The sequence below is a fragment of the Ustilaginoidea virens genome, chromosome 7 (assembly GCF_000687475.1).
Source record: "Ustilaginoidea virens chromosome 7, complete sequence".
Lineage (NCBI taxonomy): Eukaryota > Fungi > Ascomycota > Sordariomycetes > Hypocreales > Clavicipitaceae > Ustilaginoidea > Ustilaginoidea virens.
This window is the reverse complement of record NC_057322.1, coordinates 733,932-755,547: the sequence shown is the minus strand read 5'-3', so window position 1 is coordinate 755,547 and position 21,616 is coordinate 733,932. Positions and strand designations below refer to the sequence as shown.

Below are 21,616 nucleotides of genomic sequence, written 5' to 3'. Positions count from 1 at the left end.
GTGATTAAAACACCCCCGAGATGCCAAATTTGGTTATTAAACGCCGCCGCCCATCATCCTGCTCATGATTGCCTCCTTGACCTGCTGGGCATCGGGGTCTGCGTACTCGAGCTGCGTGGCCGCCGGCGGCGCCAGGCTGTCCAGGCTGTCCTGGTCGTCGAGACCAGCCGCCACGGCGGCCCTCAAGCTGTCCGTCAGCTGCCGAGGGCCTGATGCGCCGCTGGCGCCGTCGAGGCTCGCGGCGCTGCTGGCGTTGGAGGCGTTGCTGATGGCGCGGCCTAGGATCTGGCGACGTCGAGGCCGGGCCGCGTCCTGGGCGGGACAGTCGGCCGCCGAGTGCATCAGGCTCGAGAGCTTGGACGACAGGGCCTGCCGCTCGGACGCCCTGCTCTGCTGTCTGGCGGCTGCGGAGGCGGCCGTCCCGCGCGCTGCTTCCGCTGCGGCGGGGGCGGAGGCGGAGGCGGAGGCGGAGGCGGCCTCTTCTGGCGACGGCGCGGGCTTCTCGGCGGCAGCTTCGTTTGCTGCGCGCTTCGCAGGCGGCGGGGACTTGTTGAGGCGGGCCTCGGACACTTCTCCCAGCGGATCGTCCGTGCCTGCCTTGGCGAGCGTGGCCGTCGGCGGCCGACTCTTGGCCGGGAAGGAGTCTGCTGGCGTTGCCGGCTGGCTCTTCTTTCCCGGTCCCGGCGCAAAGTCGTCAAAGTCGCTTGCATCAAACCCGCCGATAATCTTGGCTTTCGACGCTGCTGGCGTTGGGCGCGTGTCTGACGCGCCGGATGATGATCCCCCGACTTGGCTGGGTTGCTTTCCCTTGTTCTGCTTCTTCTGCTTCTTCTGCTTCTCGTCGTCGTCGTCGTCCTCGGCTGCCTCGGCTGCCTCGGATGGCTTCGCTTGATATCGGCTCCGCAGCTCCGCAAAGATGTGCTTGTCGAGGGGGACGCGGGAGCCCGTGGCTATGCATTCCCACAGCCAGTCCGCCGGCACGACGGGAACGCCCCATTCTAGGGCGTAGCGCAGCTTGTCCTTGCGCATGGCGCTCAGGGACCTGCAAACCAGGACGCTTGTCGACCGCCGAAACTCTTCCTCAAACTTGGCCCCCAGCTGGGTCAAGCTGCGAGCAATCTGGCTCAGCTCCAGCCCGGTAAACGCGGCGCTGCATATCACGAGCTCTGCGAAGCCGGGGATCGGGAACACGGGGAAAGGCTGCCCCAGCACGTGCTCGCTCGGGTGGAAGAACTGTTTGCCGTGCAGGCATTTCTCAATGTAGAACTCGGTGACCGTCTCGACGCCGTCGCGAGACGACGCGTCAGGGAGCGAGTCAGGCCGCGACAGCTGCGGCACTATCAGGAAGCGGTGGAAATCATCGGCCTCGGCGCCGCCCGAGATGACTTCCTGCAGCGACGACGCCACGGCGCCGCCCAGAGTGGTTATGGTGTCTTGGAGCACCGTGTAGCGCTTCTGGCAAAAGCCCTGAATGGCAAAGACGCACCCCCTAAAGACCCCTTCCTTCTGAGTCACCTCAAAGTGTCGGAAGGGCTCGGGTTGGCGGCGGGTGCTGCTGGCCTCGGCAAGGGCATGATGCGGATGCGGATGCGGTTCCATGGATGGCTGCTCCGCAGCAAACGAGTCGTCGCCGGAGCCAGGATGGCCCAGGATATCTCCCCAGAGGTGGTCTCGCTGCGAGTTTAGTTTCATGCTCGCAGTCTTGCGCAGTTTCCTGGCCCCCTTGTCCTCCGCCACAATCGAAGCCAAAGACCTGGATCGTTTCCCGAGAGAAGAAGCTCGCCTGGGATCCTTCTTGATCCAGGCACCAAGGCCTTGCTCCTCGACGGGTAGCAACGGATCGAATCGGGACTCGTCCAATATCATGCCGCGCTCGATGCTCTTGTCGAGCCAATCCAGGGTGACGGTGTAGATGTTCCAGGACTTGGCAGCGGTAAATTTCTTGCCCTCGGGCTTGCTCGCGATGAGGTGGGTGCATTTCCTCGTCAAATCGCCCGTGTAGCGTCCGCCGTGGGCGACGATCTTGGCGGCGATGTCGTCTCGTTGCTCTCCGAACCCCGTCAAGCATATCAGCAAGGACTGGCGACCTGTGGATTGTTCCTGGTGCGCGGATGCTATTTCTGACCCGCTCTTCTCGAGAGCCCTGAGCTGATGCTCCCTTTCCAGGGATAGGAAATCCAGTTCCAGGTCGTTTTTCCATAGCTCCGCGATCGCTTCGATCCAAGCGGCATCCATGGCTCTTATATCGGGTCTCTCCCGCGCGACATGACGATATTTGGGCGTTTCATAGTCGCCGACGATAAGATGGGTGACCTCTGGGGTGAGATCGTATTTGTGAATACCGCCAAGCTCGTCGACCTTTTGGGCAATCTCGGTCTGCTCGTCAAGACGGCAAAAGGCATTCAAGTGTCAGCAAGGGTCTGCGGTGGCTCGGCGCAGAAGCCGAAATCACGGCATGTTGAGGCGGGGGAACGGATACGAACCCGCTGGTCTGGAGGAATGCTTGTGCAGCAGACAATGACGTCCCGAAGAGGTTTTGACGGGTCTATCGAGTACGCGTCATCATCTACAAGTGGTGAAGATGCCATATCTCCTTGTGCGAACGCAAAGACGCATAGATGACATGGATGACATGTCGGACGCTGGACAAGAAGAAGAAGAAGAAGCAGCAGCAGCAGCCGCAGCAGGTCAGCAGCAGCAGCAGGTCAGCAGCAGCAAGCAGGTCAGCAGCAGCAGCAGCAGATCAGCAGCAGCAAGCACCGGTGAGGTGAGGTTGGAGATGTTTTCGGTATTTGCAATAAATTTCTCCAGTGGGACGGACGCGTCTAGCGGCGGCCAGACCAGACCGCGTCGTCTCGCACCAGCATGTCGTTGGTGGATGGATGCACGTTCAGGTTCTGTGCAGGTACTCCGTACTGCATGCCCTAGGTACCCGTCATGTAGCCTTCTGTAGCGCAAATGCGCAACAAGTACCCAAACGCTCCGTACCGGATGCCGGACACGGGGTACTCCGTAACCGGGGTCGAGCGAGCCTGCCCTGGAGACGAGACTCGGCTTTCCCCAGGCCCAGCCCAAGTGAGCCCAGCACAAGTGAGCCCAGCGAGACGGAGCTGCGCCCCACTCTTGTTCAAAGTGGGACTAGTTCAAGATCAAAGCCCATCCCATGATGGGAACAAAGGCACCTGAACTTTTCCCTAATAGAGACATGAACATGATTTACCGTCATCACATCATCACGCGAGGCTACCAGCTCGAATGCATCTTCTGCCAGCCCGCACAACAACTTCGAGCGTCTGGACCACCACCACCCCTCGCAAAACTCTTTCACCCTGCGACAGCTGCCCCCCCCGCCCCCCGGGCCCCTGAGGAGAAGACGTTAGCGAGATGCCGCCTCCGTCGTCGACGCAGCAAAAGGTCCTGGCTGCCCGATTTGCAGCCCTCACCGGCGCATCAGAGCGGCAGTCTCTCAAGGTAAGAAAGTCTTCATGTCACCGATTGGCAGACATGGGCTCGTTTCGTTGGTGTTGCCCCTCAAGCCGCCGGCCCGAATTTGCGTGTGTTTGTTGTTGTTTTGAAAGGCTGTGCTTGTGCTGTGCCTGTGCCGAGTGTGACGACTTGGGTCGCTGGGATTCGCCTCGTTGCTACCTGCAACAAATCCCGGCGACTCGTCACTGGAACCGTGGAAAGGAAGGGTGGATTATTGGTTTTCAAGGCCAGTCATCAAATCACAGAGCTAATGTTTTCTCATGCGGCACAGTTTCTGAAATCAGCTGGCTACAGTCTTGACGAGGCGGTTGATGCGTAAGTTTGCCTGTCCGTCTATCCCCTTCTCCTTGATGTCCTATGAAGCGGTCACACATCCCGGACCTTTGCTCCCGCTCCTCGCATTGAAATAAATGTCGCCTCAATCAACCTCCGTCATGGCTCGTTCCAAACATGGTTGCATCCGCCAACCCCGCACTTTTTATTCTACGTCAATTGTCCTCCCCCCCCCCTCGGCTTCTCCCGACCTTGCTGGAAGAAACTCCCAGAAGGGGATGTGCTTCGGTACTTGAACTTGCCATCCTCTGAACAGGCGATTGCTGGGGGGGGAGGGGGCGCGGCGGTTGTCCTGGTTGTCCCGGCTGTCCACTAAATTCCCATCAGCCCGTCAACTGCCGACACGAACGAACAAGATAGTACGGCCGAGTGACGCCGATGGCCCTGAAACAACATGTCCAAACCAGCGCAGACGATACAACTCTGAGCTCTTGCCTGTGCCACCATGCCCGCGCTCTTCCCTCACCCCAAAGGCCCGCACTGCACCTCGGCAAAGCCCTTTATCGATTGTGCTGTTGCCTGTTGCCTGTTGCAGCTGCTGTTGCTACTTGCCGCCCATCCATCGTACATGGTATCCCGCAGTTCACGAACCTGGAGCGGAGCTGGTTCGTCCCTTTCACCGCGGCCCAGCCGGCTTTCCCTCCAGATTTCCCCCCGGTCGCCCCAAGTTATCTAGTACTGGCGGTAGTACCTGCCACCTGGCTCTCGCTGGTTCATCTTGCTTGATTGCCTCTACCGTTCTGCACCCGCAAAAATGGGGTGGAGAACTCAGGTCAAGCACCGTTTCCCATCTACCGAGAAGCTCCCATTTTGGTCCTCGCCCAAGTCACGGTATAGCTACTCTGATATGCTAACAATGGACATGTATCATCAGCCAAGTGGTGCCCCCCTGCCAGACCATACCACGACTCGAAGTAAAGAGAAATTAGGGTTGATAAATCACTGACCTCGACTCGATTTAGTTACTACGATGCAGGATATGATAACATGGGCCCGTCGCCAATCGAAAGCAAATTAGATGCTTTGTTCAACTCATTACGAGGTAGGTTCGTCTTTATATACTGTGGGATGGATGTGGCCCTGACACCATGTACAGATGGTCAAAACGATGAAAAGGACAAACTAGAAGTCGATTCCACAATGAGCTATCTCGACAGCAAACTCGGGGTAAACCTGGAGAACGCGGAGCTTTTCATCGCTTTGGAAATCGTTCAGGCCCCCAACGTCGGCGAGATTACTCGTAGCGGATTTGTTGAGGGATGGAAACAAGCAGGGTAAGAGTCAAACCTCGGCCGGCAAGACACCCGGTCCGATCCATAGGCCTCCAGAAATTAACTTGCGCGGACAGTGCAGGGACTACGAATGAAGAACACGCGGCCCATATCCGCAAACTTTCAACTGCTTTGCCGACACAACCGGCACTCTTTAAAAAGGTCTACCGCTACACCTTTGTAGCAGGGCGCGAGGGTGACCAAAAGGCTCTCAGCCTGGAAAACGCCTTGGTCTATTGGAGCGTGCTATTCTCGCCACCGGGAATGGTGTGGAAGAGCAAAAGGCATGACTGGCTGGACTTGTGGACGACGTTTCTCAATGAGACGTGGACTCGTTCAGTCAATAAAGATATGTGGAACATGACCCTGGAATTCGCCTCAAAGTCCCTGGCGGACGAAAGCCTGTCGTTTTGGAACGAAGACGGGGCATGGCCCAGCGTAATCGACGACTTTGTCGCGTGGTGTCGTGTCAAGGGTATCGGCAAACCGGAATCGATGGACGTGGATGAGGAACAGTAGAACAAGCCAACCGAGGACCAAACGGATTTTGTGAGCTGGTGGCCGTGGAATCAAGAAAGCTGGAGCACCATCATGACCTACATGGTGGAACGAGAGCATGACACCGGTTTCTGAGCTCCTCTTGCGAAACAAGGACGGGTGCCGTCCACCACCAAAACAAGCGAGCTAGAAAAGCAAAGCTGCTGTCTAGCGTAACAAATCGTTGCGGCAACAGACTTGCTGGTAGAGCTCACCCAACAAATCAATAAATCCACAGTCTGCACGACCGCTTCTCCATCACATGTGCAGATGTGTCGTTTGGTAACTGTGCCAAAAAGGAGCAGCGCAGAATGGCTCAAAGCGACATACTTGTGTATAGAAACCTGGTATACTACATCACGCCCCCTCCGCCAAATTGCAACTCGAGTTTAATGCTGGCGACCAGCCAAGCCACGCACAATGCCCCCTTTGCATGCTTCCCCTTTCTCGTGATGACACACCCACACACACACACCCACCCACCTCTCCTCTCCGCCTTGTGATGGAGAAATCGGATCCGCCCACTTTGATGGTTCCGTATCGTACAAACCGCAGTCTCCGCCATCCTCTCCCCTTTTCCCCCTTCCCCGAAATCAAGCCTCGCTCCCCTGCGTCCTCCACTTGGGCGGTCCAAACCTCGACAGAGTATTCAGCTTGCCGTCGCCCAGCTTAACGTGAGCCGAGCGAATCATCCGAGGCTCCAGGCGCAGCATGGTCCGCACGTCCTGGTGGACCTTTGTCGACGAGTCGTACCGCATGACGAAGTAGTGGCCGTGGGTGTGCTTCATCTGGTGTATCGAGACGGGCTTGGGCAAGGAAAAGACGCCCCAGTTGGCGAGGCCGCGGATCACGCCGCCATTTCGAAGAACGAGCGACCCCACGGTTTGCGCGATTCTGGCGCCGTCTTAGCTTTGTTTTCTTGATCGGTTTTTTTTTTTTTTTTTTTTTTTTTTTTTTCTTTCCCAGGATTCTCCAGCTCCGCTGGAGAAGGAAAGAACGGGGGCGGGGGAAGGGGGGGGGTTGGTGCTGACATACTCTTTTACTTCGCCGAGGTTGTGTGGTCGGACCTGGGAATTTTTGTCAGTTATGAATTCTTGTCGGCTTGGTAGGGGGGACGGGCCTACAATGGCTATTAACTCGTAGAGCATCTTGATGTCGACATTTGGCTTGGATAAGACGGGAGGACGATGTAACTGGCACTTCGAAATTTGAAGGGGATCGCTTGGACCGAGGATTCCCCGCGAGGTTTGCTAGAGGGAGACGGGTACGTACCGCACCACGCACCCCCTCCAGGCGCTTGTCGTGATGGCGAATGGGACTGGTGAGGACATGATTTAGAAACTCGACCGGCGGCAGCTCTTGTCAGTCTAAAGTTACACTGGATATTGTTTTTATATAAGGTAGATGTACATGTTGAACGCCCCATCATAGACTCGTCTTGGAAAGCGCCTGCCATATTCTCCACGGCAACTTCCACCCCCCGGTCTGCACAGCAAACGGATCAAAATTGGCCTTTTCCAGACAGTCCAGGTAGTGAGCAGCCGGTACAGCTTCCAGAAACACCCCGAAGCCCCGCCGGACTTCCTCGGGCGTGTCACTTTCGCCCTGGTAGGAGTGCTCGACCTCGCCCTCGTGCTCAAAGTCGTGGCCTGGGTCCTCGCCCGCCTTTAACCGCTTCAGCATGTCCCGGGCGGTGATGAGATGATCGTTGGCACGAGTTGCCACCTTGAAGACGGCGTCTTGCAGCCCTGCAGCGCTGGGTCCCTGTCGAAAGACATCTTCCTCCTTGACCCCTTCCTCAGCCATCACATCGAGGGGCAGCAAGAGGGAGGGTTGGCGGGTGCTTGGTGCGTCGCTGCCGGTCGGCGTCTTTACAGGCCGGCTGGGCGCGGCGAGGATCGGAACCCCCCTCAGGACGGCAATGATGCCGCAAGCCTTGCCGATATGGCTGGCCAGGTGGTCCACGTGCACGGATCGCAGGGGCACAGATGCCAGCGTCGCGTACATGATGGACGAGTACGTGTTCTCGGCGCAGTCCTCCAAAGCCATCAGGCTGGGGTAAGGCCTGCCATCCAGCTGCTTTTCCCTCGTCCTGACAAGCCTGGATACCCAGAACTTGATTGATTTTCTGGTCGCGGGCCCGGCTCGAGCTTCCAGTCCCCGGAGGGCGTGGTGCAGCAGGATGCAGATGGGCTCGCGGGGCGGCAGTCCGGCAAAGGTCTTGTCGAGGGACTCGTGCCAAAACCTGACTCGGAGGGCTCCGGTGGCCGGGTTGGACACCGCTTCGGGTAGTCGCGCCAGCTCGAGGTTGAGCGCCCGGAGGGCAGCGTAGGTATCTTGAGCCGGAGGGGGCACGAACCGCCGGATCAGATGGGCGTCGTAGTCGCTAGTCCTGGCAAAAGGGCGGGCGTTTCTAAGCACGGGACAGCTCAAACTTGGTTCTTGGGTGGAAGGGGGTGGGTGAAGATGGGATCGTACTGCAGCTGCTTGAAACAATACCGTCTTGCGGATTCCACGTCGGCACTGGTTCCATGGAGGCGACGGCTTGCGGTGGCTTTGGCAAGCCGTTGCAGGGAATGGCCTGACACACGGGGGCGACGCATGACGAAGAGGACAGCCGAAGGTTCCCCGAGGTTCGACGAGACTAGGCTGGGGGCGGCGGATGACTAGAGCATGTTGACGCGTCCGTCAAGGGCTAATGGATGGGCCTGTTGGAACTGCGCGGCAACATGGTGACCGCTGACGACATTTGGCAGGCTGCAGGCTGCAGGCTTGCTTTGCTTCAACGCGGTTGGTTTTGTGGATGAGAAGCCCGGGGGCCAGGCCCACTTGCTCCGTCGGAAGCAGAGGCTTGGGCCAATGACGCGCGCGCCCTGCCCTGCACGACCAAGCCGGCAAGTGGCCCGTGGAGCACGTGACTCCGTGTGTTGAAAAATCGCACGACGCGCACATTGGTCGCGTCGTCCGTCGAACCCGACCTTTCACCAACGTTTTTTTTTTTTTTTTGTCGGCTGCAAGTTGGCGCGCTCTTGCTCATCATGGAGTCGCGAGCTACGGCAGGGCCTCCTGCAAAGAAGCGGAGGTTCTTTCGAGATGCAGACGAGGCCTCTGCCGACAGCGGCAGACCAGCCGTCGTCGCCGGCGTGTCCGAGCAGCCCGACAGCCCTGCTGGCAACCTGCGGAATGACCGTCGTCCCGCTCTCTCCGCGACCCTGGGCAAGTGCGCGGAAAATGGCAAGCCAAAAGAGCCCCCTGCCGAGGAGCCGTCGCGTGACGAGACTTGCCCGGCCTTTGATAGGAACTTGTTCGAGAGCCTGGTTGGCGAAAACGTGTGCCACGAGGTGCTCAGCATCATCCGCGACACGTGTGGCGACAACCTCGAGGCCGCTGTCAACATGTACTACGACGGCACCTACAAAAAGCACCAGGCAGAGCAACGACAACAAAAACAACAACCTGCTGGCCATCCGAGCCATGGGAAACCGCCGTCATGCCAGCCCGCGGCGGATAGGCAGCCAGCCGAGCCCGTCTCGACCAAGACGCGTGGCTCCATGCCGCGGAAGCGCTACATCGGCGCCTTTGGCGTGGAAGGCTGGGCCACCCGCAGCGGCACGAACCTCCTGAAGCACGGCGACGTCGTCAAGATTGAGAGACAGAGGATCCAGCCCCCGGCCCCCAAACTGAAAGCCAAGCTTGGCGTTTCCAGCAGCACCCCCACGAGGCCGAGCCCCGCCGCGTCGAGGAGGGTCGACGTGATTGTTCGCTTCACCAACTCGTCCGGGATGGAGGTTGGCCGGCTGGCCAAAGAAACGGCCAGCTGGGTCTCGACCTTGATGGATCAAGACGTGTGCCATCTCGAGGGAACCTGCGTCTATGCCCCCGAACGAATGCGAACCAACGACACCGTGTTTCTGCAGCTGCGGTGTTTTCTGCTGAGGTCGGCCTTTGACAGCCGGCGGCTCGACCTGGCCGAGGATCGCTCCAGCAGTCTCTTGGACCAGACCGAGACGCAAGAGGAAAAGGAGCTCAGGCTTCGTCAGGTGGCCCTGGTCAGGCTGTTTCAGGAAATCAATCTCGAGCCAACGAGGGCCAGCGCGGCGGCCAGGGACGGAAGAAGGGGGCTGCTTCAAGCCGCCGAGATGGATGAGCAGAAGCAAAAGGACACGAAACGGGCTCCAGCCGCCGCTGCGGGCAGCGAGTCGGAGCCTGCGCCGCCAACCTCGTCAGACGCCGAGGAAGGCGAGGAACTTGAACAGGACCAGCTGGATGCCCTGTACAAAAAGGCCCAGTGCTTCGACTTCAACACCCCGGAAGCCGAGCCAGCCGAGAGCTTCGCCATGACGCTCCGGCCTTACCAGAAGCAGTCGCTCCACTGGATGATTGCAAAGGAAAAGGACGACAGGGCCAGCCGCCAGCCGTCCATGCATCCACTGTGGGAAGAGTACGAATGGCCCACCAAGGACGCCGACGATCAGGCCTTGCCAGAGGTCCAGGGCTTGGCCAGGTTCTACATGAACCCTTACTCGGGCGATTTGTCGCTCGACTTGCCCGTCCAGGAGCAGCACTGTCTCGGCGGCGTCCTGGCAGATGAGATGGGCTTGGGCAAGACCATCCAGATGCTCAGCCTCGTGCACTCGCATCGACCCGGCGTGGCCCGCGAGGCGGCGCGTGCTCCGCACGGGTCATCATCCGCCTCCAACGTCAACCCGTTGACGCGACTGGGTTCCGGTCCGGCGGCGGGCGGCGTCTCGGCCGCGCCTCGCACGACCCTGGTCGTTGCGCCGCTGTCGCTTCTGGCGCAGTGGAGAAGCGAGGCGGAAAGGGCGTCGAAGCAGGGCACCCTGAAGATTGAGCTCTACTACGGCGGCGAAAAGACGGGCAACCTGCAGGCGCTCTGCAGCAGCTCCAACGCCTCCCAAGCGCCGGACCTCGTCATCACCAGCTACGGCGTCGTCCTGTCCGAGTTTACGACGCTGGCGGCAGCCAAGAACGGCGGCGGCGGCGGCGGCGGCGGCGGCGGCAGCGACAAGTCGTCCCGCAACGGCCTCTTCTCGCTCAGGTTCTTCCGCGTCATCCTCGACGAGGCCCACCACATCAAGAACAGGGCTGCCAAGACGGCCCGAGCCTGCTACGGCATCTCGGCGGACTGCAGATGGGTGGTGACGGGCACGCCCATCGTCAACAAGCTGGAGGACCTGTTCAGCCTGGTGCGCTTCCTGGGCGTGGAGCCCTGGAACAACTTTTCGTTCTGGAGGACCTTTATCACGGTGCCGTTCGAGACGGGCGACTTCGTCCGGGCGCTGGACGTGGTGCAGACGGTGCTGGAGCCGCTCGTGATGCGCAGGACCAAGGACATGAGGACGCCCGACGGGCGGCCGCTCGTGACGCTGCCGCCCAAGCAGATTGACATTGTCGAGGTGGAGCTGTCCAAGCCCGAGCGCGACGTGTACGAGCACATCCACAGCATGGCCAAGCGCACGCTGTCGAGGAACGTCGAGGCCGGCACCGTCATGAAGGCCTTTACCACCATCTTCGCCCAGATCCTGCGGCTGCGGCAGTCGTGCTGCCACCCGGTGCTGGTGCGCAACCGGGACATTGTGGCCGACGAGGCCGAGGCCGGGGCGGCCGCCGACGCCGCGTCCGGCCTGGCCGACGACATGGACCTGGAGGCCCTGGTGGCGCGCTTCACGGCCGCCGCCGCCGCCGACGACGACGACGACAAGGACAAGGACAAGGACAAGGACAACTGTACCTACGGGGCCCACGCGCTCGAGGCGATCCGCAGCGAGGCCGGCCGCGAGTGCCCGCTGTGCTTCGACGAGCCCATGAGCGACCAGACCGTCACGGGCTGCTGGCACTCGGCGTGCCGCACGTGCCTCCTCGACTTTATCAAGCACGAGACGGACCGCGGCGTCACGCCGCGCTGCTTCAGCTGCCGCGAGCCCCTCCGCCCGCGGGACCTCTTCGAAGTGGTCCGCCACCACGACGACGACGGCAGCACCGACGGCGGCGGCGGCGGCGGCATCAGCCTGCAGCGGCTGGGGCCCAACCACTCGTCCGCCAAGGTGGCCGCCCTGCTGTCCCAGCTGCGCAGCCTGCGCGCCGAGCACCCGCGCGTCAAGTCGGTCGTCTTCTCGCAGTTCACGTCGTTCCTGACGCTCCTCGAGCCCGCCCTGGCGCGCGCCCGCGTCCCCTACCTCCGGCTGGACGGCGCGCTCGCCCAGCGCGCCCGCGCCGCCGTGCTGCAGGCCTTTGCCGACCGCGCCGGCTTCACCGTGCTGCTCGCCAGCCTGCGCGCCGGGGGCGTCGGGCTCAACCTCACCGGCGCGGGGCGCGTCTTCATGATGGACCCGTGGTGGAGCTTCGCCATCGAGGCGCAGGCCATCGACCGCGTGCACCGGCTGGGGCAGGAGGACCGCGTCGTCGTCAAGCGCTTCATCGTCCGGGCCAGCGTGGAGGAGAGGATGCTGCGCATCCAGGACCGCAAGAAGTTTATGTGAGTTGCGGACCCCCGTCTGCCCCCCTGCTGTGCGGGCCTTTGTGGCTTGCTGACGAATACGTGTAGCGCGACGTCGTTGGGCATGATGACCGACGAGGAGAAGAAGCTGCAGCGCATCGAGGACATCAAGGAGCTGCTTAGCTGAGAGGAAGAGAGAGTGCATGAAGCATGGGGCTTGGCCTGTCTACGGATTCACCCAGGGTGCGTCAGGCATCAGGCGACGTATTCGCATGGGGCTTGGCCTGTCTACGGATTCATACAGGGTGCATAAGGCATCAGGCGTCGTATTCGCATGGGGCATCACATCGTGCCACTGAGCTCCGTAGAACACGACAAGGGGGATTGGGGGGCCGAGAGGGGCGCAAAGGCCAAATTCATAGTCATTAGCCATGGATTTTTTCTATACATTCACATTTACATTGACATGCCGATGCGCCCGTCTTGTTTTTTTTTTCCTGTTTTCCAAATCATCGTGATGCTCTGCGCGGCTCTCCCTTGGCAGCGCCCGTCGCATGTTTTCACTTGATGAGAACCTGGGCCTTGGAGTCCTTCTCCTTGTCGTCGCCAAAAATGTCAATCTTCCAGGCGGGGTCATCTATTGCATCACGGACAAGGGAGGGGTGGTTAGTGACGGCTCGTTGGCAGCAAGCGCGGAGAAAAACATACAGGTCATGGGAATGTTGAAGCGCTGAGGGTCTTCGCCCAGCTTGGTGAGATGATCAAGAGCCTTCTCGTCGAGCTCGACCTCTTGGAAATTCTCACGAATGCGCGACGGCGTCACCGACTTGGGGATGACGGCGTGGTTGCCGACAAGGGACCAGGCAATGATGACCTGGGCCGGGGTGACGGTCTTGCCCTGCTCAGCGCCGAGGCGGTCGGCAATGTCCTTGATCTGGGGGTCGTTGACGAGCAGGGGAATGTTCCAGCTGTTGTTGCCAAAGGCGGAGTAGGCCGTGATGATGATGTTCTTGCTGGCGCAGTACTCGGTCAGGGCGAAGTTGGGAAGCCGGGGGTGGCGCTCGACCTGGTTGACGGCGGGCACAACCCCAGTGGCAGCAATGACGCCCTCGAGCTGCGGGAAGATGGTTCGTTAATGCGGGGAGCCGCGGCAAACGTTGGGCACACGGGGAAGCAGCTTACGTGCTCAATGCTAAAGTTGGAGACACCAACAGATCGGGTCTTGGACTTGGGGAGCTGGGTCATGGCTGTTGAGAGAGAAGAAGAAGCGCGTCAACCACGGCAACGGATCGCTTTCAGCAGCGCGGGTACAGGGGAGGGGGGGGGGTGGAATACCCTTCCAGGTCTGAGAGATGGTGACATTGCGGTTGAGCTCAACCTCGCTGCCATCGGCAGTCTTGGGGAACTGGTCGTTTCCAGGTTTAAAGGCAACGGGCCAGTGGATCAGGTAGAGCTAGAGCAGTTGTGTCAGAATGGCCCAGTGAAAATGCCCTCTTCTTTCCTTTTTTTCTTCTCTTTTTTAAAGAAAAGGTCCATCCTTTTTCTGGACCCGGTCGAGATAGACTGCCAGCCGCGCAAGCAAAGGGATCAGTCGACACGTACATCGAGGTAGTCCAGCTGGAGCTCGGCCAAGGTATCGTCGAGGGCCGCCTCGACGTCCTCGGGGGCGTGCTTATTGTTCCAGAGCTTGGAGGTGATGAAGATGTCCTCGCGCTTCAGGCCCGCAACGTCGGCTAGGGCGCGCCTGATACCCTCACCAACCTCCTTCTGGTTGCCGTAGATCTTGGCCAAGTCCAGGTGACGGTAGCCGGTCTTGAGGGCCTCGTAGACGCCGTTTCCGACCTCGCCGGGCGCAGCCTGCCAAGTGCCGTATCCCACACGAGGGATGGCATGGCCAGAGTTGAGGGTGATGGTCTGGCCGAAAGACATGGCGAGAGGTTTGACTTGCTGATGGAAACGGACGGGGAGACGGGCGGGCAGACGGACAACGGGTTTGGGGCCAAAACGAGGATTGCTGACGGGTCGCAAGAACGAGGCGGGAGAGGGGAAGGAGGGGGAGGGCAAACTCTAACGATGGATTTAAAATGGGGTACGGCCGTACGAGACCGATGAGCTCATGTGGAGACTCGGCGATGGACTAGTTTATGCTGGGCCATTTATTTTTTTGGCTTTGGCGGGCCAGCTCGGGGTTGATGATGTCGATGCCGGCCGAAGCATGGGCCGAGCAAGGCAGCAGCATGCAGCCGCACCGTTTCCATCCTGGCAAGCGAAGTCGTTGCGAGGGTCCGTCGGTGGCGGCGAGACGGGCTTTACGACGAACGTCTTGGACAACGGCGTCATGCTCAATGGCGTCAAGAAGCACGGGGCACGGGGCATGAGGCATAGACGTGAGACATGAGAGAGACATGGGACATGAGGCGACGAGGGAGTTGTTGGAGGAGGAGGAGGAGGGGCGGACATGACCCCGCGCCGTGGAAGAGGCAGGTACGATCCAAGTCCAGCTTGGCGGGCAAGTGCACAGGCGCCTGCTGGGGTGTCTTTACAAGGCTACTACTACTTCTAGGGGGTGTCTCTACAAGACTATTACTGCTACTGCTACTGCTGCTACTGCTACTGCTGCTGCTGCTACTGCTGCTACTGCTACCAGCCAGAAAGCAGAGCCCGTCTTGTCGCGATATGGCTTGATTCGACAAAGCAGATGCTGCAAGCGGGCGACTTCGTCCCAAGTCGGTCGACGCGACGCCTTGCTTCCAAAACGGCTCTTGCCGAGCAAGGGGTGCAGCGTGCCGTGCGACTTGAGCCTGCGTGTGCGACAACCCGCTCACCCACAGAGTGTCAACGCGTGCATGGTGCTCGCATGCCGCATGGCTCACGGGGGCGTCTGCATAAAGAGGAGCCAGTAGCTAGCGGGCTCCGGGGTCTCCGGGGGTCTCCGGGGCGGGGCAGAGGGCGGCTGTCGCCCCAGGCCAACCCCCCCCCCTCCCCCACGTCGGCTGATTAGCACAGATAAGAGGGGCAAGTCACTGGCATGTCCCCCCATTTCACACAAGGCACAAAAGGCAGAGAAAGGCAGAGAGAGGCACGGCAAGAGGAACCGCGGCAGCATCAATGCTTCTTTTGTTTTGCCCGAGAGAAGACGGCAAGGCCACGACGGAACCAGGGCGACCCATGTAAAACTAAAGTGAAGACCAAAGTGCCTGCCTATCCGGAACGAAGGAGCCACCACCCTGCTACATATGCACCTATGCAACGCGCAGACAGAACCCGACCCGGCCATATAATCTGCCCCCCCTACGCAATCTGCTGCACAAACGCCGGCCCGTTGCCGCCCGGAAACTCGCCCATGGCGACGCTCGCGACCGGCGCGTCCGCCACCGTGCCGTCCGGCTTCCTGCGCAGCGCCACGAGCCCCAGCCCGCCGGCCTGGTTGGCCACGAACAGCGTCTCCCCGTCGGCGGACTGGCTGAACATGCGGGGCAGGCGGCCGCCCGTCGGGGTCAGGCCCAGCAGCTCCAGCTTGACGCTGGCGCCGGCCGGGACGACGCGGAAGCTGGCGATGCTGTCGTCGGCGCGCTTGTCCTTGTCGACCAGGCGGTTGGAGACGTAGACGTTGCGGCTGTCGCGGCTGAGCACGAGCTCGCCGGCGGCGGCGGTGGGCGACACCGCGCCCGCGCCCGGCGGCAGGGTCGACAGGGACTGCTCGAAGAAGAAGTCGATGCCCCTGGGCCCGCCGTAGCGCACGGCGTACAGGTTGACCAGGTTGCGCATCTCGCAGACGACGAGGTAGTGCGAGGCGCGGGCCGCGCCGGCGGGGTAGAAGGCGCCGTGCCGGGGCCCGCAGCCGGCCGGCGCGACGGGCACGTGGTTGACCACGGCGAAGGCGTCATCGCGGCCGTCGAGCACGAGGATGCGGTCGGTGCCGAGGTCGTTGACGGCGAAGAAGCGGCCGCTGGGGTCGCGCACCGTCTGGTGCGGGTGCGGCTTGTCCTGGCGCCCGGGCACGGGGCCCCCGCGGTCGCTCGACGCCACCGACCGGAGGTACTCGAGGCCGCCGCCGGCCGTGTTGAAGACGGCCACGCCGGCCGAGCCGTACGCCGCGCCGAGCATGCGCCCGCCGTCGCCGGAGAACTCGAGGTGCACGATGCCGTTGGCCGACGTGACATTGGCCGACGGCGTCACCGTGCCGGCCTGGAGGTCGACGTCGAGCCGCATCGTCGTCGCGCTGTTCTCGTCCACCGCGTACAGGCTGCCGCTGGGCGGGGAGAAGGCCAGCCAGGTCGGCGCGCCGCCCACGCTCGCGTTGCAGCGCAGCCTGAACGCGGCGCCGTCAAAGTCGGCGAGGTAGATGTGACCGGCGGCGTCGGACAGGACGAGCTTGGCGACCCTGGCGGCGGTGGCGGCGGTGGCGGCGGCCCACGTCGCGGCGGCCCACGACACGGCGGCGCCGGCAGCGAGACGGGAGGCTTTCATGACGGGGAGTAAGCCGTGATCGAGGGTCCGAGGTGTGCAGTCAGGACGAGTCGAAAAAACGTCGAAAACGAAAATGTCGAAAACGAAAATGTCAAAGACGAAAATGTCAAAGACGAAAATGTCGAAGAACCAGCTTCGAGCAGCAGGCTGCGCAGGACTCTATCCGCGCAAACCTCCCACAGGGCCACCCAAGAAAACAAGCAGCAGCAGCAACAAGGTACGCCTATTCAACGAGCAAGGGTATTCGCAAGTCCGCCGGGCGTGTACTCCGTAATGCTAAATGTCAATGTCAGTCTGAACCAAAAAGTGCCGCAAACAGCAGACCGCCGGCTTTATACCCGCAGCATCCCCCCCCCCCCCCCCCGGGAGACACACACATGTCACACAGGGTCCGGGGCACACGCGCACAAAGAACGAGTCAAAGGGACCACGTCCTGAACAAGCAGCTGCCGTGCAAACCGCGTCTTGGCGCGTCGCACAAAGAACGCCGGCGAAACAAAGCACAAAATAAAAGGGGCAGCCAGGAGCGCGCGCAGTCCGGCGGCCCGAAGCTGGGCTGCGCTGGGCTGCGCCGCGGTCGCACAAAGGCTGGGGGTTGTTGGACTTGGGCGCGCTGTGCGAGTCGAGCGTGCCTGCGGAGAAAGAGACGCAGGCACAGGCTAGGCAGGCGGATAGATGGATGCATCGTCGACCATGTCAGACATGTCTTGTGCCCGCAGCCACGGCGGCGAGACGAGCGCGTGGGATGGGTTTCAGAAACGTCATGTGTGCGCGGCGTCTCGATTCTTTCTGCCCCCTGTCGACGGGCAGACGGGGCAGACGGGGCAGCGCCGGCGGGCCACCGGCTCGGATCCTGGATGCATGTCATGCGTGCGTCCGCGTCGTCTGCTGCCACGGCAGGTGTCGCCTTGGCGGTGTCTGGTGCAATGCAATGCAGTGTGCCATGTGTTCAAGGGTATCCTGTTGTGTCTGCCTGGTCTGGTCTGGTCGGGTCTGGTCTGGTCTGGTGTCAGAGGGCCGCGTTTGCTGCACGGATCAAATACCCTGATACCAGGCATCAATACCTGCATGCCATCTGTCTGGTATGAACCTGCCAACTCAAGCTGCTGAATACATGGCCAAATGAGCCGCGCGTTTTAGCCATTTGCCCACGGTGGATCGGACAAGGCCCTTTTGCAGGATCGACCCCCTGTGCTCCGTCAACACCCCTGGCGATTTCGTACATGCGTGTGTACATGTATGCAATGCAGCATGCAGCCAGACATTGACCATTTGCTCCGTCTGGCGGGACATGGCGACATGGCTGCTCGGACATGGCAGATCGGACACCAGGCCTGTTGCGCAGCTGATCAGCATTTCCTCGGAACCGACCCAACGAGAAGAAGCACGTTTTCCAGAGACATTTTCAAAAGGCATGGTGAAAAAGACACTTCAAAAGACATTTCAAAAGGCATGGTGAAGAAAAGACATTTTCAAAAGGCATGGTGAAAAAGACATTTCAAAAGGCATCTCAAAAGGCATTGTGCAAAGCATCTTCAACATCGCTGCTACTCATCTGCGCTGGGCTGCGCAAGAGCCTCCGAGCAGCGCACACGGCTCTGCATCTCTGCTCCGCTGCGCTGCCATCCCCCCTGGATCCAGTACATGATGCAAAATACAGATTATGATGCAAAATACAGTTTGACAAAAAGGAGCGGGTGCTCCAGAACCGCGGCTGGCAACAGAGCCCGGTCCGACGAAGAGATGCAGCCAAAAATGGCATGCCGTGATGAAAGGGTACAAGCTTTTTCCAGAAAAAAAAAAAAAAGAGAAACAGACAGACAGACACACACAGAGAGGACCGGCTTGTATTACCACCATCATGCGGATCGTGTTAAACCGCATCGCGCCGCGCCAGACAAGCAGAAACCGCAAAGATATTCGCCACACCAAGTGATGCAACGCCCGCCCTTTTCATAGGCAGCAGTGCAAGACCAGCCCAGCAATCATCACGGCCAATGCGCCCGCGCCCGCGCACGAGCCCGTCTTGCTGCCGCTGCTCTTCTTGCTGCTGCTGCTGGAGCTACTCGCGCCGCTACAGTCCTGGCTGAACGAGCCGACGGGACAATTATTCGACGGCGAGCCGGAGCCGCTTGATGCGCCCGATCCACCTGGGGTGCTGCCGCCGTCGCCGCTTCCGCCGCCGCTGCTGCTGCTGCTGCCGCTGCTGCTGCCGCTGCTGCCGTGGTCTTGGCCCGAAGCGCCGTTTCCCCCGCCTGGAATCATGGCGGCCGTGTTTGCGGGCGAGCTGCCGCTCTGCGAGGCAGACGCTTGGTTGCCGCTGCTGCTGCTGCTGCTACTGCTGCTGCCCTTCTTCAGGTCCCAGCCGGTGCCTTGAAAAGATCCGAGAACGGTGTCGCCGTTGCCGTCCACCACCGTGTTGTTGGTGGTCGTGACGCTGTTGTAGGTGTAGCTCTTGCCGCTGTTGGTGCCGGGCCCCGACTTGGCGTTGTAGCACTGGATGCTGACCTCGGCAAAGGTGGCGTAAAAGTAGCCGACGTTCTTGATATCGGGGGCGTTCCAGTCTATGGGCCCGCCCGCCCAGTCAACGGTGCCCTTGGCATTCGTGGCGGCGCCGCCTGGCCAGATGGACAGCTGGACCCGAGCCGGCGTCTGCGGGTACATCCAGTTCTGCGACGTCGCGTTCCACGTGTCGGAGCGCAGCTTGGTGCGGCCGACCTGGCCGTCAATGAGCCACTCGATCTTGTCGGGCGTCCAGCGAATCTCGTAGTCGTGGTAGTTGTAAAACGTGTCCGACAGGGATATGTTTCCCGAGTTGTGGTAGTTGGTGATGCCCTGGAAGTAGTAGTTTGTCTGGGCCGTCTTGAGATCGACGCCGACAAACTCGTAGTCGATCTCGTCCTTGACGTCCGAGAGCAGGATAAAGGCGGTGATGACGCCCGCGCCGCGGCTCGTCTTGAACCGGGCCTTGACGTTGCCGTACCACATGTACGTCGTCGAGGCGAGGACGGTCCCGACGCTGTTCTTGGGCATGGTCAGCAGCACGTTGCCGTCGAGGAGCGCCGGCTCCCCCTGCGCCACCCAGTCCTTCTTGCTGGCATCGCCGTAGTAGCTGCTGATGTCGACGATGCTGTCCAGCGTGGTAAACTTGGTCGTTCGGTCCTGGCAAACGGGGGCGGGAACACAGGCCGACAGGTTGTACGACATGCGAGGATCGCAGCCGCCAAGACAGTAGGCCCCAATGCCGCATTCGCCGTACTCTGATGATGCGGTGCGACGCGGATTTTGGTCGCGCAGGTCAGCAATCAAGGTCCCTTTGCTGGATTTTGTTTCTCGGCTTGCCGTGGGAAATAGGCTTGACTTGACAGCTGGCTGTGGGGAGGGAAGGAAGAGGGGGGGGGGCCGGGAAGCATGTTCAAGAGAGAGAGGCAGAAGAGACCAGAGACACAACACTTACGGGAGCAGCAGGGAGAATCCTGCGGACATTTGTTGTTGAGGTCGCACTTGGCCGCCAGAACGGCGCAAGCAGGAAGGAGGGTGGCGATGGCCAAGGAGCGCAACATGGTGTTGAGATTCGTTCTTCTTTCCCTCTGGTTTCTTTTTTTTTTTTTTTCGCGTGTGTGTGTGTTCGTTTCTGGTCTGCCCGTCAAAGCCGTCGAGCAAATACCATCAGCTGGGGGTTACGAAGATATCGAGCGACAGACGGGCGGGACGAGGCAGCACGGCGTCCTCCAGGCAGCCAAACGGCGGGAAACTCGGCGGAAAACTCGGCGGGAAACTCGGCGGGAAACCTCGTCAGGAAATTTCGTCGCGAACGGCAGCGAAGCCCAAACCGAGACCAGTAATGAATAGTAAGAAAGAGAGAAAAAAAAAGCGAAAAAAAAAAAAAAAAAAGGGGGGGGGGGGGGGGGGGGGGGGGGGGGGCGGGGCCAGCTGGTACTGTAAGCTGAGGACAGCCAAGACAGAAACGATGGTCCGTCGTAAAACGAGAGAAAACGACCGGGAGCCGAGACGGTCCTCCAACCTGTGGTGCAAAGGAGCAACGAAAGAGCCAAGCGCTTTGTTTTTTTTTGTTTTTTTTTGTTTTTTTTTTTCCTTCTCTTTTTTTCCGCAGCCCGGGACGAGGAACGACGATGGAAGACGAGGAACAAACGGCGCGAGGAATGAAAGGCCGGGTGGCAAAGGCGAGGCAAGCCAAAGGGGCCAAGGGCTCAGGCGTGGATCCTTCCCCCTGGAGCAAAACAGGTTAAAGCAACTTCGTGTTGGGGCCACTGGAACTCGGGGCTCTGGACTTGGGCAGGTGGCTTGCGCCATCCGGGTTTTGCTGGCACCCGTCGTCGACTTGGCACCAGCCGTCGCAGGTGTTGTGGTGGTGGCCAGCTGCCAGCCAGCCCACATGACGTCTGGCCATGCGAGGGACCAGACCAGACCAGACGGTACCCAAGACGCATCATTGCAGAACTCGCACTTGCGTTGCAAACTTGCTAGACTCCGCCCGACGTCACACGGTGCTGTCGGACAAAGCCAAGCAACCAGACGGCACGACAAGGCTGGGGGCTGCAGCGCAACGTCCTGCCCTATCTCGAACCCTCGACGTTGCACCAGGCGCGGCTCGGAAACTCTAATAGAGTCGCCTCGGCCGGGGCACGGCACCGCGAACGTCAACGTCAATCTAAAGCATCAATGACAGCGGGGGAAGCAGGCTGCCCCCGAGTTCCAGTCCCTTTCCCTTGCTTGGTACCCCACTACCTGCTACCAGGCCTTGCCCCCTACTTGTCAACTTGGCAGGCCTGCTGGCTGCCGGCACCTGCACTGGCAGCGCACGTGCAGCCAAAAGTCCCAGCGCACAGGGCCTAGCCCGAAATGGACTAGACCCGCCACCGCACGATCCGCAGCGAACCAAACACGCAATGTAAAACGTACAGCGCAGGTACAGTACAAGTGCATACTTGGCACGTCCCGCCGCTGATGGGTCGAATGGGATCGACTCTCCAAACGCAACCAGACCTGCTCGTCCCTGCATCGCGCCACGAGGAATGCACGCCAGGTAGGAGGTACCTGT

At 60.6% G+C, this 21,616-nt stretch overlaps 10 protein-coding genes across 10 annotated transcripts; 3 read left to right on the top strand and 7 right to left on the bottom strand.

The window, feature by feature from the left end:
* Window positions 1-36: 36 nt before the first annotated feature.
* Window positions 37-2,588, bottom strand: UV8b_07836 (uncharacterized protein; the record flags this gene model as incomplete). The annotated part of the gene is made up of 2 exons (XM_043145333.1): window positions 37-2,376; window positions 2,484-2,588. The coding sequence occupies 2 exons, from the start codon at window positions 2,586-2,588 to the stop codon at window positions 37-39; spliced, it is 2,445 nt and encodes an 814-aa protein (XP_043001268.1).
* Window positions 2,589-2,623: 35 nt separating this feature from the next.
* On the top strand, window positions 2,624-2,829 carry UV8b_07835 (uncharacterized protein; the record flags this gene model as incomplete). Its single annotated transcript, XM_043145332.1, has 2 exons — window positions 2,624-2,767; window positions 2,812-2,829. The coding sequence occupies 2 exons, from the start codon at window positions 2,624-2,626 to the stop codon at window positions 2,827-2,829; spliced, it is 162 nt and encodes a 53-aa protein (XP_043001267.1).
* A 555-nt stretch (window positions 2,830-3,384) lies between these two features.
* UV8b_07834 (uncharacterized protein) lies at window positions 3,385-5,609 on the top strand (the record flags this gene model as incomplete). The annotated part of the gene is made up of 5 exons (XM_043145331.1): window positions 3,385-3,471; window positions 3,758-3,801; window positions 4,782-4,861; window positions 4,916-5,093; window positions 5,168-5,609. 5 exons carry the CDS (start codon window positions 3,385-3,387, stop codon window positions 5,607-5,609), a joined length of 831 nt encoding a protein of 276 aa, XP_043001266.1.
* Window positions 5,610-5,686: 77 nt separating this feature from the next.
* UV8b_07833 (uncharacterized protein) lies at window positions 5,687-6,062 on the bottom strand (the record flags this gene model as incomplete). Its single annotated transcript, XM_043145330.1, has 2 exons — window positions 5,687-5,979; window positions 6,047-6,062. 2 exons carry the CDS (start codon window positions 6,060-6,062, stop codon window positions 5,687-5,689), a joined length of 309 nt encoding a protein of 102 aa, XP_043001265.1.
* A 158-nt stretch (window positions 6,063-6,220) lies between these two features.
* On the bottom strand, window positions 6,221-6,775 carry UV8b_07832 (uncharacterized protein; the record flags this gene model as incomplete). The annotated part of the gene is made up of 3 exons (XM_043145329.1): window positions 6,221-6,521; window positions 6,663-6,694; window positions 6,752-6,775. 3 exons carry the CDS (start codon window positions 6,773-6,775, stop codon window positions 6,221-6,223), a joined length of 357 nt encoding a protein of 118 aa, XP_043001264.1.
* Window positions 6,776-7,052: 277 nt separating this feature from the next.
* Window positions 7,053-8,230, bottom strand: UV8b_07831 (uncharacterized protein; the record flags this gene model as incomplete). Its single annotated transcript, XM_043145328.1, has 2 exons — window positions 7,053-8,019; window positions 8,106-8,230. 2 exons carry the CDS (start codon window positions 8,228-8,230, stop codon window positions 7,053-7,055), a joined length of 1,092 nt encoding a protein of 363 aa, XP_043001263.1.
* Window positions 8,231-8,665: 435 nt separating this feature from the next.
* On the top strand, window positions 8,666-12,271 carry UV8b_07830 (uncharacterized protein; the record flags this gene model as incomplete). Its single annotated transcript, XM_043145327.1, has 2 exons — window positions 8,666-12,123; window positions 12,193-12,271. 2 exons carry the CDS (start codon window positions 8,666-8,668, stop codon window positions 12,269-12,271), a joined length of 3,537 nt encoding a protein of 1,178 aa, XP_043001262.1.
* A 373-nt stretch (window positions 12,272-12,644) lies between these two features.
* On the bottom strand, window positions 12,645-14,013 carry UV8b_07829 (uncharacterized protein; the record flags this gene model as incomplete). Its single annotated transcript, XM_043145326.1, has 5 exons — window positions 12,645-12,721; window positions 12,793-13,198; window positions 13,267-13,331; window positions 13,420-13,537; window positions 13,687-14,013. 5 exons carry the CDS (start codon window positions 14,011-14,013, stop codon window positions 12,645-12,647), a joined length of 993 nt encoding a protein of 330 aa, XP_043001261.1.
* Window positions 14,014-15,375: 1,362 nt separating this feature from the next.
* Window positions 15,376-16,554, bottom strand: UV8b_07828 (uncharacterized protein; the record flags this gene model as incomplete). Its single annotated transcript, XM_043145325.1, has 1 exon — window positions 15,376-16,554. The coding sequence occupies one exon, from the start codon at window positions 16,552-16,554 to the stop codon at window positions 15,376-15,378; it is 1,179 nt and encodes a 392-aa protein (XP_043001260.1).
* A 1,953-nt stretch (window positions 16,555-18,507) lies between these two features.
* Window positions 18,508-20,117, bottom strand: UV8b_07827 (uncharacterized protein; the record flags this gene model as incomplete). The annotated part of the gene is made up of 2 exons (XM_043145324.1): window positions 18,508-19,814; window positions 20,012-20,117. 2 exons carry the CDS (start codon window positions 20,115-20,117, stop codon window positions 18,508-18,510), a joined length of 1,413 nt encoding a protein of 470 aa, XP_043001259.1.
* Between the last annotated feature and the right edge of the window lie 1,499 nt (window positions 20,118-21,616).